The sequence below is a fragment of the Saccostrea cucullata genome, unplaced genomic scaffold, assembly GCF_032062105.1.
Source record: "Saccostrea cucullata isolate Sc308-1 unplaced genomic scaffold, CSIRO_AGI_Scuc_v1 ctg499, whole genome shotgun sequence".
NCBI lineage: Eukaryota > Metazoa > Mollusca > Bivalvia > Ostreida > Ostreidae > Saccostrea > Saccostrea cuccullata.
Genome location: NW_026926402.1, coordinates 146,605 through 160,381, shown reverse-complemented (window position 1 = coordinate 160,381; position 13,777 = coordinate 146,605). Strand labels below are relative to the sequence as shown.

Here is a 13,777-nt window from a genome sequence, read left to right as displayed (position 1 = left end):
AGGACCTATCAAAAATTATTTTTGAATTAGTAATAACGATTTTTTAGAATTCATTATTACGAATTAAATTTGTTATAACATATTTATTGAATTCGTTATAACGAATTTAATTTGTTATAACAGATTTATTAAATTAATAATAACGAATTTAATTTGTTATAACAGATTCATTGAATTCGTTTTAACGAATTTAATCTGTTTTTACAGATTTGTTGAATTCGTTATAACGAATTTAATCTGTTATTACAGATTTGTTGAATTCGGTATAACCAAATTCCTTGAATTGGTTATAACGAATTCGACAAATCTGTAATAACAGATTAAATTCGTTATAACGAATTCTAAAAATCTGTTATAACAAATTAAATTCGTTATAACAATTTCTAAAAAAAATCGTTATAACGAATTCAAAAATATTTTTGATTGGTCCTAAATGGGCTTCCGTACATTAATGTGTTGAATGCTGTTTATTTTCTTTTGTCTAGATGTAAGTAAATAGATATTCTATTTGATTGTTCAAACTGAATGTTTTGATTTTTCCCCATTTGCTGGAATTCTCCCAGGCATTTCAAGTGTCAGGTTCCATGTTATGTAATCTCCTCCAATTCTTCAGTTTCGGCTGCTTGTTACACAAGTCCAAAATTTTCCCTGGTCAAACCCTATTCCTTCGTAGACAATCAGCCAATATGCTGTCTGTGACTGACCAGTCAGCAATGGGTCATTCTCGCTTTATAGACGCTATCAATAACTGCAAAAAAGCACACCCACCGCCTTCCAAGCTTTTCCTACCTTACTTTCATTTATATATTTTAAATTGATATATAGATTATATTTGAAACAGTTTTGTAGAGCCATCTTTTTCCTGTATACATACTGTTCTTATATTTTTGCAAATATTGTTTATCTGTTAATTTAAAGGATCAGTGTATGAGTATGTAGTTGTGCAATTATCTTTTGATCAGATCCCCTATCATATGATGTATATATTTTTTCTTATTTCGTGATTTTGATAAACGAGATATTTCATCTCAACGATGGTGTTGATTTTATTTGATTATATCTCAGCAAAAACAGAGCTGTGGTAAGATTGTGCAGCATGAGGAAACATAAAACAAATGAATAATTTCAAGCTATGAATATGACTCGATAGACAAGCTGAGCTATGAATTAATTTTAAAGTAATTTTTTGGGAATTTTTTTTAAAAATGCCAATATATATTAATTCGTATATTTCAATTAAAAATCACTGTCCAAGTACAATACTGTACTAAGATCAGTTTAAGTTAATATTAATGTATTAAAAGGCATTAAGAACACAGTTTTTATTATAATATACTGACTAGCAAAAAATGCAACAAGCAGTAATCTACAAATGGTTGAATTTTTTATCTTATGATTTTCAAAAATGAATACAGTATGGCTAAACTCACTTTTTAGAACATCAGAGATTTGATAAAAATGTTAAATGTTTATCTTTTTTACTTTGCTAAGTGACATATGACTGTTAAAACACCCCCTCCCAGCCATTCAAGTAAAACGTGCAAGACTGGCCTAAACAATAAATGCAGCTTAATTGTTCGATACAATAGGTTCATCAATATCGAGATCTTAGCGAAGGAATTATTCTTTGCCACTTTTAAATGCCTGTTTTTCAGATGATTATGTCGAATTTTCTCTAACTTAGAGCAGTGTAGCCACCCTTGGACTCCGGTACAAGGACTGTCCTTAATGAATATGATACATAATACCCTGTTGAGGCGTATTGATGTGAATTTTTGCATCAGCAACTATTCATCACCTTTACAATGAAATTTTCCAACTAGAGCAATGGAAATGCGTACTTAAGCCATTTTCAAGAAGTCTTAGCATCGTTACGAGAAACGAAAAGAGAATTAACTTTCTTTTTTGAAATATTGCTGCATTATTTATGATGAACAGTTAAAACCCTTAAAACTCCATAATATTGCCAAATATTTTGTTAAACATGCAATTCTTAATTTCTGTTAAGCAGACTCAAACTTGACTTCCAGTTATGGTATGAAAATCGTTCAACCGTTAAATTACCGATGTTTACCAAATTGAAGATATCCATAATTTTAAGATACAATTTTTTTTACTTTACATAATTATTTCCCCCTAAACTAGGATGTTGCGTTTCTTTTGCGTGTCAGTATATAAAACCTTTCAAATAATTAATACATGTATTATTTTGAGTACAATAAATCATGCATGATCTTTGATATTTTCCTTTCATATATTTTCAGGAGATTGTTCTCAAATGTGTATAATACAGGTGGCGCTTTTTTAGTGACCGATTTTGATAAAGAGGATTTAATCTAATGTTTATGCTACTCACTTAACTTTATCAGGATATGATACCCTTCGCTTTGGACAGTATTGCATTGTTTTATAACAGTTTGAATCTGAAGGAGAATTTTCTCTTTGAGATTTAGTACAAAATATCATTGTAAAGTTGCGGTAGGCGTAGACCCCTTAAGTTACCACATTCTTCCTATCGTTATGTAAAACTTTAGCTTTAATAAATAAAGATGTTTGTTTTTACTCATGTTTATACTATAAAACATTGCGCAGTAAAGAAGAAATTATGCTTTTGGTCTACAAAAACAAAACAACAAAAGCTGCGTTATTTAAGTTATTTACATAAACAAAAAAACTCAATACAACACAGGGTTTTCAGTGTAAATTTAGACTTATTCTGCAATATATACAGCTGTGCATGTTTTTCTTAGAATGTAAAGACTATATGAAAATAAAAATTCATGAGAAAAAAAAGTTTCTTATAAAGTCAAAAAACTAAAATAAGCAAAGCAGAACACAAATATAAAAAAAAACAATTAACAAACAAATTCACATGTGTACACTAAAAAATTGATAATCATAAAATAACCCTAAATGATTGGTTCTATTAAATTCAATAATCCTTCTTTAATTTTACGGTACACATTAATCTCTATATTGAGCTAATTAAAAAACGATGTATAATTATTTAAAATATTTTTGCTTTGCAAATATAATTTCATCATATAAATGACTCTTTAAGATTTCAATAGAGGATAATGAATGTTCTTGGAATTCAATTTAAAACTTCTTTGTCTGAGATGGAGAGAACACCAATGCTTATATCCTTTTTTCTTCATTTAAAATTAAAATTGGTTTTCTCGTTGAGTTTCCCTACAAATTATAAATCGATACACCTTATTATGATAAGATTCAATTGATATGAATTATTAAAGAAAATCGTTTCAATTTGAGAAATCTGTAAGCATGTACCTTGTCTAAACTATCTCTTGTCCTTAATATTGTTTCTTGGTGGTTTTTTTTGTCTTTGTGTTTTCTGTTGAACAAATGTTTTCATAGATATAACATAAAAATAAATAATTACAAATCAAATATAATATAATCAAACACAAAATTGTGTACAATGCATAAACAAAATATTTTTATTAGATGTCTTAATATTAACTAAGCAACGAATTGAAAGACTTATCATATTATGCGGGAATACACAATTGTTCATGCTGATCGAATAAGTATAATAAAGACTCTGCCATTCAAATGCAAGTATTTAGATCATTTTTTTCAATGACTTATAACATTGGACACCATATTGTTGAATTTCTTTGGAAAATTCTAAATACAATCAAATGAAAATCAAAGTCCTTAAAGCATTGATTTTTTGTGTTTTTTAATTGAAAATCCATGAAATGTTCAATTATATCATAAGTACAGAAGGCGTCGTAACTTGGAAGAGGGGACTTAAAGGGGGATTATAGGGGGCTTAGCCTTATAATTGTCCAACATTTAACGCACTTACATTTTTTTTTCGAAATCTGTTATTTTTCAAAGTGCTGCTTATTTTACCCTGTAGATGTTGGCATGAAACAATTACTGTGTTGTGATGTGATCATTTCATAACATAGTCAAAAAATATTTTTTTCAATTAAAATTATAACAAATTTAATTAAATAATTCAAATATTTTTGTCGAAGACAATAGGGATAAGCAAGAAATGTTGGAATGGTCAATATATGTTTAACATGTAATATAAGTTCAATGCTGACCCGAATGATGTTCATTTAGAGGGCTTTTCAACGTTGGTCAAGCGTTTGTTCAAAATGATTCAAAGTGAATATTTAGGAAATTAAAGCATCTTTAATCAATATACATGTAGTTGATTTCGAAGACAAATAGAAATTACACACATAAAATTTTGTTCCCACTTTTTGGTTGTATGTTTGAACCCATTACATATAATTAGAAAAGAATGTGGAGATTTCAGGAGTATACTTTTGGACCATTGTTTCGATTGTTTTATGATATCTTAACAAATCATGAAAATCACGAAAATAGTTGTTTAACCGAATTGCGTAGATAATATTTTGGAAATATTTAAAGATCACCTCCCATTTCCTGGAAAAAAAACAACCTCGATATCTGTATACAAGAGTGTTACATCATTACAAAGAGACTATTAACGCTTTCTTTTACAAATAAAAGATATTATTCAGACCTTAAAATTCTTTCCATAAACAGGTACGTATGATATATTCTTTTCAAGAAAAAGGAATTTTATCTAAGAAGTTTACTGATTTGAAATTGTACATTACAAATATCCACAATATTACATCTAATTACAATTAATTATCTTTTTATTTTATCCCCCACTTGTTTAGCTGTTAAGCATCTTTAGTTATGTTAATGAGGTCGTTATTGTATGTAAATTATGATGCTTGTAAATTCAATGTATCACACAAAAGCTTTTATATTTCGATTAATATCGATTTCCTTTTGCTCTTGGTAATTTTTTAATCATTTGTAATTAATTTTTTTTAAAATATGAAATTGATTTACAACTCCTTAGACTGTCGTATATAAACATCTGATGTAACAAAATTCGCTGAAAACAGTCGGGGCAAAATTATGACCAACTGTCAAGGGCAAAATTATATAATATTTCAAGTCCGTCTAGATCCTCCTCTCAATTTAAAACAAGTATACAATTTAATGAATCCTTATATAATGTTACAACTTGCTTTTTAGGATGGATATCATGTAACAAACAATAATTTTCTTCAATGTATTGGGAAAAGTCGCTGGAAAGTGTTTATTGCAAAAGGTTGATATTTTTATCCTTCAGTTTTTTTATAGACTTTATCCTACAAATTAGTCCATCATTTATACTAGTGGCCTGCATTATGTCTGTGCTCAAGACATATTGAAGTACTAAGTATTAATGGTTGAGATAGTGCTAAAATATAACGAAGAATTAGTGTACGTCATGAAGAATTATTTAAAACGAAAAATGAAATTTAAAAAAAATGGATATTTGTAAGATAAAATCGGAGTTTGAGAGGACGAAAATAAGGCTAAATTCACAAGTAACTCTTTAGAAAAAGACATTTTTCCTGATAATATTCTTTATAGAAATGAAATTTGACTAGACTCTTCTTGTCTCTATCTAATGATTTTTGCAATACATTTTTAAACAGATTAATCTTTATGAAATTGATAAGGTTGTTATTAAAACATTTGAAAAGCACAGAATTTGGAACATTCGGAACATTGGTATGTACATGTTCTAAGAATTTGGACAAGATCATTTAAAACCCTATTGTGGATCCTGAGTTTTGGTGTCTCCAGGAAGGATACAATAGTTTATCATTAAAATCTTGCTATAATCCCTTTTACAATATGAGTATTGATTCTAAGTTAGGGGGTACACAAAAGTCACAGGAAGGTCACAAAATATGCGATTTTTCAAATCTTCTCATCTTTGTGCAAATTTTCATCAATTTTATAGCACATTGTGTTTTCGAAAACGAGCTTTCCTACCTGCCAAATTAAAATATTTCATGCACTAATATTAGATGATTCTTGTGTATTTAAATCTCAGATAGGTAAGTTTGTGCTCCATATTTCCCGAAATGTGAAGTATCTCAAATGTTATGAAATTCCATTGGAATTGAGGAAATTCGATAAAATGCCCAACTTCAGGACCATCATGTTGTCTCCCTGTATTATTTGAATTAAATGTATTGCTGCATGGTTTTAAAACCAGAAATATTTGAAGTTTTTCAATGCATATTATAATAATTAAAAGTGTGTTAAAATTTTTACATCAATAAGGGTCCAAAATATTTGGCCGTTACTATACTTTCTCATTTTTATTAATTATCAGCAACAAATACTTTATAAAAAACAATTTTTACCATCTTTCTATCTATAAAATTGTTCAATATATTGCATATTAATATGCAAACACATTTCAGTAATTGATTAAATATATCTTATAGTGAATTATGATTTTCTTTATACAGAAAATCATATTGTACCCTGTTTGAGTTACTTTGAGAAGCAATAAGATGTGATCGGAAACTAATTGCAAGTAATTCTCATGTTTTGATACTCAGGACTGACTTGCCCTCAGTGCACCCATCTGGTTTTAACAGACTACGCCCCATTTATCAGTGATGGCCTCGGTATCACGGATTTTCTATGTGCCAGTTTCCCTCCTAACCAGAAAGTTTACAACATCAGTGAAGTGCAGTGCCCGACTAATCAAACGTCTGGAAAGATGTACAGATGTGGAGCCGTGAATGGTACCTTGACAGTAACAGTTCACATTCCTTTATATGGATCGAATGGTAAAAGAATCTATACGAAAGTGTTTAATATAGTATTAAAGTTTAGCATAGTATAGTTTAGTATTTCTTTCTATATATGATAATTATGTTTCTTTTTTTGAGAGAGAGAAGGAGATGGTTATATCTTTTTCACAAAAGCCATCGTTAAAAGCTGCAACGTATCAAACTATGTTGCTATCTTATTTCTTCATAATAGCTGCTTCAACAACGTTAGAGGTAATGAAATGTAAAATTTGATATATTTTAATACAGTTAATTACAGTCAATAACTTAATATAAAAGCACTTTTTCCTGTATCTAGAAACAAAGATGGCTGAAGTTTCACAAAGAGATTGTGTATCAATTGATCCTGATATTCCTATCAGCTGTATGATGCAGAAAAACGTGTCTGTAGACAGAGACAAATGGGGTTTGGTGGATATAGGGGTTCCTGGCTTTGAAATCGTCGACGTAAAATTTAGTGGAATCAGATGTCTTACAGATGAAAAGACCATCATGCATTATAACTCTACTACAATGAGCATGCGCTTGGTGAACACTTCGATTTTCATTTTTTTGGGAATAGCTCTGCACATCCAAAAAGTATATTTTTAACTTTTTTTCAAAACTATTTTAGAATATGTTTAATTTCGTTTCACTTAAAATCAATAAATGGCATCTCTATTTTTTCATTCTTGTGCAAAAAAAACCCAAAAAATTGTAAGGTAAAAAAAATTATTTCATGAGGTTTTACCAAGTCCAGGACATTATTAAGAAAAAGGAATACGACAAGTAATCAAGCCCAGATGTCTAATAAAACAATTTAAATTGGGAGCGGAGCAAGCGATTGCTTTTTGAAAAACATCATTGGAGTGACCAGGTTCCATGTAGCCAGTAAGCATCCTCATTACGCTTATTGTCATGGTTTGGCAAACCGAAAATTTGTAGACAATTCAGCGTTTATAAAATGGCTTCAAAAATCATTTTTAAAAGAGAATGAGACTCCAATGATAAATCTTCTTACAATATTTTACGATTCATTTAGCAAAATATCCTGTAGTCATTGTTTTTATTTGCAAAATAAAGATTTCTTTTCATTTTTGTATTTCTTCATATTTTTTATTTTAAAAATACTTTTTATTGATTCATCTTGAATAAAATCGATATCCATCCAGATTACATATTAAAAACAAGGTGAATCTTAAAGTATTTCCATCTTCACAATTTTGTGGACTCAAAGTAGAAAAACTGCATTTATTTTCACTGGAAAAAGTTTACATTAACTAAATTTAAAGATTGACATGTTTCTTAAGATTCAAGACATAAATAAACAGAAGTACAAGCGTATATGCCAAAATCAAAACGTCGTTTAATCTAAGTAAACATTATAATAAGTATTTAAGAAGTAAAGTTCAAGAAGAAAAATACTGAATTAAGAGTTAGTCCTAAGCAAACTTTTTAGGATTGAATTATTAATCAAATGATTTGATGAAGCGACGATGCGATAACAATGAAATGATTATGCAAAAGCGCGAGGACGATGATGCAATAGTGCGATGGAGCGATAGTGCGATGGCGCAATTGTGCGATAGCGTTGCGGGATGGAGCGATAACGATGCTGCGATGATACAATGATGATGAAGCGATATTCACTATCTCTCCATCGTGTCATCTCACCATAATTTTCGCATTGTCGTGCAATCGCCTAATCATCATCATCTTGCTATCACACCATAGCTCCATCGTCATCGTACCATCACATCATCGTTATCGCGCCTTTGCATTATTGCGCCGTCGATCCTTAAGTTACTGCGCGATGGTACGATGGTGAACTGCATGGCCCTATCCGTATTCCATAAAAAATACTTTTCTCTTTTAAGAATTTAATCTGCAACGAAAAATTTTCAAGATCAAAGGTCCACAAAACAATACAAAAGAGCAAAACGGACCTCCAAAACACAACAAGGTTTGATTATTAAAGTAACAAGGAGTAGCTAGCATTCCCTCACAACCGGTCACATCCGCTGTGTGCTGCTTTACATGATCTGGAAATAATGGACAAATCCGTCTGCAATTCAATCTATAAATTTTGGACCAACAATAAGTATTTAAAAAAACGTCAGTCGTCAGCATTTGACTCAATGATAAATTGTATTTGCTGACAAAGTCATTGTATCGACCATAAAACTTACGGAATGATGACTTAAAAAGGAGACTGCTGATATTTTTGTTTAATCAACTTGTGTGTCAATAATTTAACTCGTTTTAGAAATTGTTCATAGTTACGTAGAGCATGCATATAATTAATGACCAGCTACTGGCACTGTTTTTCAACACATCTATTTAAAACATATTCACACGATAAAAATATCAGCAATTAGAGAAACAATACTTTTTACCTTAATCAAACTGATTATATTGAACGAAGGATATATGGAGATAACGAACAGTATTCAATATCAAAGTCCATAAAACAATACAAAAAGGAGCAGAGCAAACACAGACACCCGAAACATCTGTAAATAAATACCAAAATTAAATGCATAAATGAACATGAGATATTAGAAATGTTCATTGTGTAAAAATAATAAGCAGTGATTAATCTCAAACATCTATAATCATTTTAAATATATAAATATGGCATAAAAAATTCTAGATGTGGGATCAGGTTCCTATGATAAGTAAGCATCCCCTGTTAACCAGTTTCACTGATCTGACTTTACAATGCCAATGAAACGTATCAATACATGTGATCGTTGCAGGCTGAACCATAACTCATAATGTCCAATTACAAACAAAGGAAACAGTGTTTTCCAGTATATATGTATTCTACGGACAATAGCAATACTTCGCATAATAAATTTCAACTTGATTTAGTGTATTGCTGGTACATGTACTTCATGTTTGGATTCTCTCAGACCTCAGAAGCTGAGTGTCAGTGTCTGAAGGTATCTAATGCTGATGAAAATTTGTCAAATAAAAAATTGAATTCAATTTGACTTTTGGAACTCGCTTTCATAATTAATATCAGAGATCCGTGCATGTTTTAGGGAACATGATGTGAATGCGCGATAATCACCTGATTATATTCAATACACATCAAAGAAAAATTGAGCTCCAAAAAAAAAGAATTCTTTAATACGCAAGTTTCGAGATTATCTCCCTTGGTGCGCTCTTTCGTTGAGGAGGGGAGTTTGGTTGCCGCGTAAACAAACAGGTGGGACAGATATTTATTATTGGATATATCGCATCATTGATATACTGGTTTATCGTAACTATATAATTGTAACGATGCTCTGTTCAACTCAAAAACAACCGAATTAAAGTAAAGTTGTCGTTTTTTTAAAGCAAAAAAATTGGAACAAACAAGAAAATTCTGTGAATGTGAGACTTTACAGACGAGGGAAGAGATATGTGGACCTCTAATAAACACGTTGAAAACATGAATCTGGTCATTAAATATCGGCAATCTAAATGACACATTAATTTTTTTTTACCTTATTATAACTTCAAAAAATACCACTAACTTTGTAGAGAATGTTTGTACAATCAAGAAAATCTTTTTCTTTTATGAAGACCACGACGTTTATTTCGTTTTTAAGTACCCTATAATTGAAAAAGATTTATAAATATACACAGTTGAGCTTGATAAAATCAAAAAATGCATCACTGATTAATATCTTTATCTTTCTATAACATTAAATGAATTTTAAAAGCCATAGACATCGTTCATTTATTTATGTACGTTTGTATATATGAGCAAACTGTCCCACCTCCATGCTGAAATGGATACTTTTTGCGCCTTTATCTCGAAACTAGCGTATTCTCTTAATATTCTTTTATTCCCCTTACCGATAACTTAATGTTAAACGATTTTTTTTATATAATAAACACCACATTTAAGGACGAAATTAAAATACCCAAAAAGTAGAATTTTTACATCCCTAAATATTCTTTATTTCCCCTAAAACATAACAAAATTGTAAAGCAAATTTTCGTTAAAAAACCCTTTAAAAATAATTTAAAAAAACAAAACACAAACAAACAATCTAAAAACAATTTTAAAAATGTAATTCACTTTACTATTAATTTGCTTAAAATCAAAACTGAATATAACCTTTGACATAACATAGACGAAAACGATATGAAACATGAAGCTCTTCAACAATTTCAACATTTCGAAAAGCCCTCCTTTTTAAAATTTTTCTTTTTTCGGAAAAATCGTCACAACATGTCTGCCTTTCTTACAAAAAATAGTAATATTATGCTTGCCGCCAAGAAATGTCCGTCTTTTCCCCCAAAGATCGTTGCACTATTTCCCCCGTCACGAAATGTCCGCCGATCATCCAAAAATGTCACGTCCACCGCTACAAAATGTCAATCCAAGATTGAAAAGTGGTTTATTTTTTCTTTTCGGTGTTTAATATACTAGTATGTATCTTAAACCAAACTTTTAATAATGTATGCCATCAGAAATATATACCAAGAAAAATTAATGTTTTTATCTAATTTGCTACAAATGAATTTCATTGAACAACATATTTTCGATCTATTTAATTTCTCTTTTTTTTTTACTGTATTGGAGAATTTAATGGCATGGTGTCAGAAATATTTAAGGTTTACCCTTTGTTTTGTTGTCCCAAATTTTAATTGTAAGAACAGAGAAAATATATTGTGAAAGGCAGGAGGCGGTCGGTTATTTGATTTGAAAGGTTTAAGGAATCTTTATGTTCTGCAGAGTTAAAAAAATAAAAGTATTTTACATTGAAAGGGAATATTTATATAAAGTGCCCAAAATGCTTAGCAAAATTGCATGATAAATAAATAAAATTGAAAAAAATAAAAGTTTAAGTAAAAGTTTTATCTGATCGATTTCTGATTGAAGAAGTTTGAAGCGCAGAGAATATAAGCATATACATGTAGGTACATGTATACATTTCCTACGCATTATAACAGGAACATTGTGGTTTGCCGCGTGAGTCAAAATGCTTCCTGTTTTAAATACCTAATTAAAAAGGTTTTGTGTGGATATAACGTGATATGACGAGTTTAAACAAGTTCGATCAACTATCATTTGTGCCAAAATTTCCAGGAATTATGAAAAAATAAGTTATACTTGTTTATTATATACTATTATTTGTATTTTTATAGATATCACGTATTTCTTTTTCATTTATCGAAAAGTTCGGTAAAATTAATGGGTATGTACGTCAAATGCGACGTTTCTACCTCCGTATTCAAAGGTATCTTTTCGAATAATTGAATGGCCCCTAAAAAGGCCATTTGTTGTCAAGTCCTAGAAGCGACTCTTGATTGTTTTTCTTATTGAAAAATTAAAGCAAAAGGAGGACTGTTCCCGCCTCGTTGAAGAGGGTCTCATCGGGAAGGTAATGTCTCGGACATTTGACATCTAAATATTCTGCTATGTTCTACCAAGGATTTTCTTCATCTTATTGTTAACAGTCCTACGTCTTGCATCAAACTCCTCACGTTGCAAAGGTAATCGAAATTTTCCTCTAGAAACAATCTCTGTGAAGAAATTCTTGGGTTGTCTGCAGCTGGGACTCAAGACTTTAATTCGGTCGAAAAGGCTTGTCAGACAGTGAATAACTGTAGATGCCTCGGCTCCACTGGAATTGCCGTTTCCCCCTAAGCACCCTACAACGATGTCAGGGTTGTACCTCAACATCTTGGAGATGATATTTGAACAAGGTTGAGAAGCTGTCATCCCACCAACTCCGAACCACCCGACTTCAAATGGCATGACAAAGTCTGTAAAGCTTGAAGATCGTTTCACGTAGGAGGAACCGAATATGGCGACTCTCTTAGTGACTTTAAAATAAAATTACAAATTTCACAGTGATAACAAACTCAAGGCAAATTATGTTATTAAATATTGATAATCTCTTTTTATCAACTTTTAATTAAAATTCAGTTATCGAATTAAAAAAAAGCTATTATATATGATCTAAAGAAATGAACTTTTTGAAGTTATATTAATTGGGCTTTAAAATCAATTACCGTGTCAATAATAAATGGGTAATTGGTTATTTATTACGCCTAAATATCCTCACTTTGTCCAAGCCATCTCCGAGAAACAGCCTGGAGAACAAAAACATGCGTGCAGTGTACAATTGCAACGGGGCGACATAATAATAAGAAATAGAGTAAAAACCAATGTGTTCTCAAACTCCGTTTTAGGAACATAATGAAGGATATGGAGATAACGAACAGTATTCAAACTCAAAGTCCATTAAACAACAATACAAAATAAGAGCAGAGCAAACTAGGAAACCCCGAAACATCAGAGGTGGGATCAGTATATAGCTTGCTCTATTTAAAAGTTTGGTAGAATTTATTAACAATGCTTATTTAATTTGTAAATTTCCCTCTCCAGAATTTTTCACTCACATGAAGACGTCACCGTATACCGGTGAAGACCCATACTCGGCACTCAGGGCCATTGAGCAGTGAGAGTTCTTTATCGAGCCAGCGCCTACCGTGACACGGGACCTACGTTTTAAGGTCATATCCGGAGAACCCGTGACTTTCACTTCTAGTGCTGAGCGCTTGGCAAAGGAACAGTCACTACTTTTATTTACGTCTTAGGTATGACGCGGCCCCGCGAACGAGAATCGAACCCAGGCCTCCAGATCACGAAGCGAACGCTCTCTCACCAGGCTACCGTGACCGGTGACTGATCAGATGAATGAGAATTGCATTATGGGTTACTTTGGGTACTATAGGAATTTTACAAGTGAAAGAAAACAACACAACTATAATGGCGAAAGGAAAGGCACAAAGAACTTTTTCCCATTCATTTCGTAAAGCAATTTTAATTGTTTCTTTTTTTTGTCCTATTATTTCCAATGACAATGACAACAATTCATTGATTGAATAAAGGTAAAATTCTAGGTTTTTCTAAGTCATATTACACAGGACAATTTGAGTTTGTATTGGTTCCTTTGTTAAACTATCGGTGAATTCAGTTGTCTGGAGGATTCCCTGGCCACTAACACGTGTTATCGCGGATATTGTCCGTTTAAAGGCCCAGGAGATGTTGCTCGGTTTCCTTATCTTTGAAACTCTGATGTTCTGATCTTGACGCAAACTACATTTTATTTTATATCATA

The 13,777-nt window shown here is 31.1% G+C and overlaps 1 protein-coding gene across 1 annotated transcript; it reads left to right on the top strand.

Moving 5' to 3' along the window:
* The first annotated feature begins 6,317 nt into the window (after window positions 1-6,317).
* LOC134271586 (uncharacterized) lies at window positions 6,318-7,325 on the top strand. The gene is made up of 2 exons (XM_062753789.1): window positions 6,318-6,665; window positions 6,967-7,325. Exons 1-2 carry the CDS (start codon window positions 6,596-6,598, stop codon window positions 7,257-7,259), a joined length of 363 nt encoding a protein of 120 aa, XP_062609773.1. The 5' UTR covers window positions 6,318-6,595; the 3' UTR covers window positions 7,260-7,325.
* The last annotated feature ends 6,452 nt before the right edge of the window (window positions 7,326-13,777 follow it).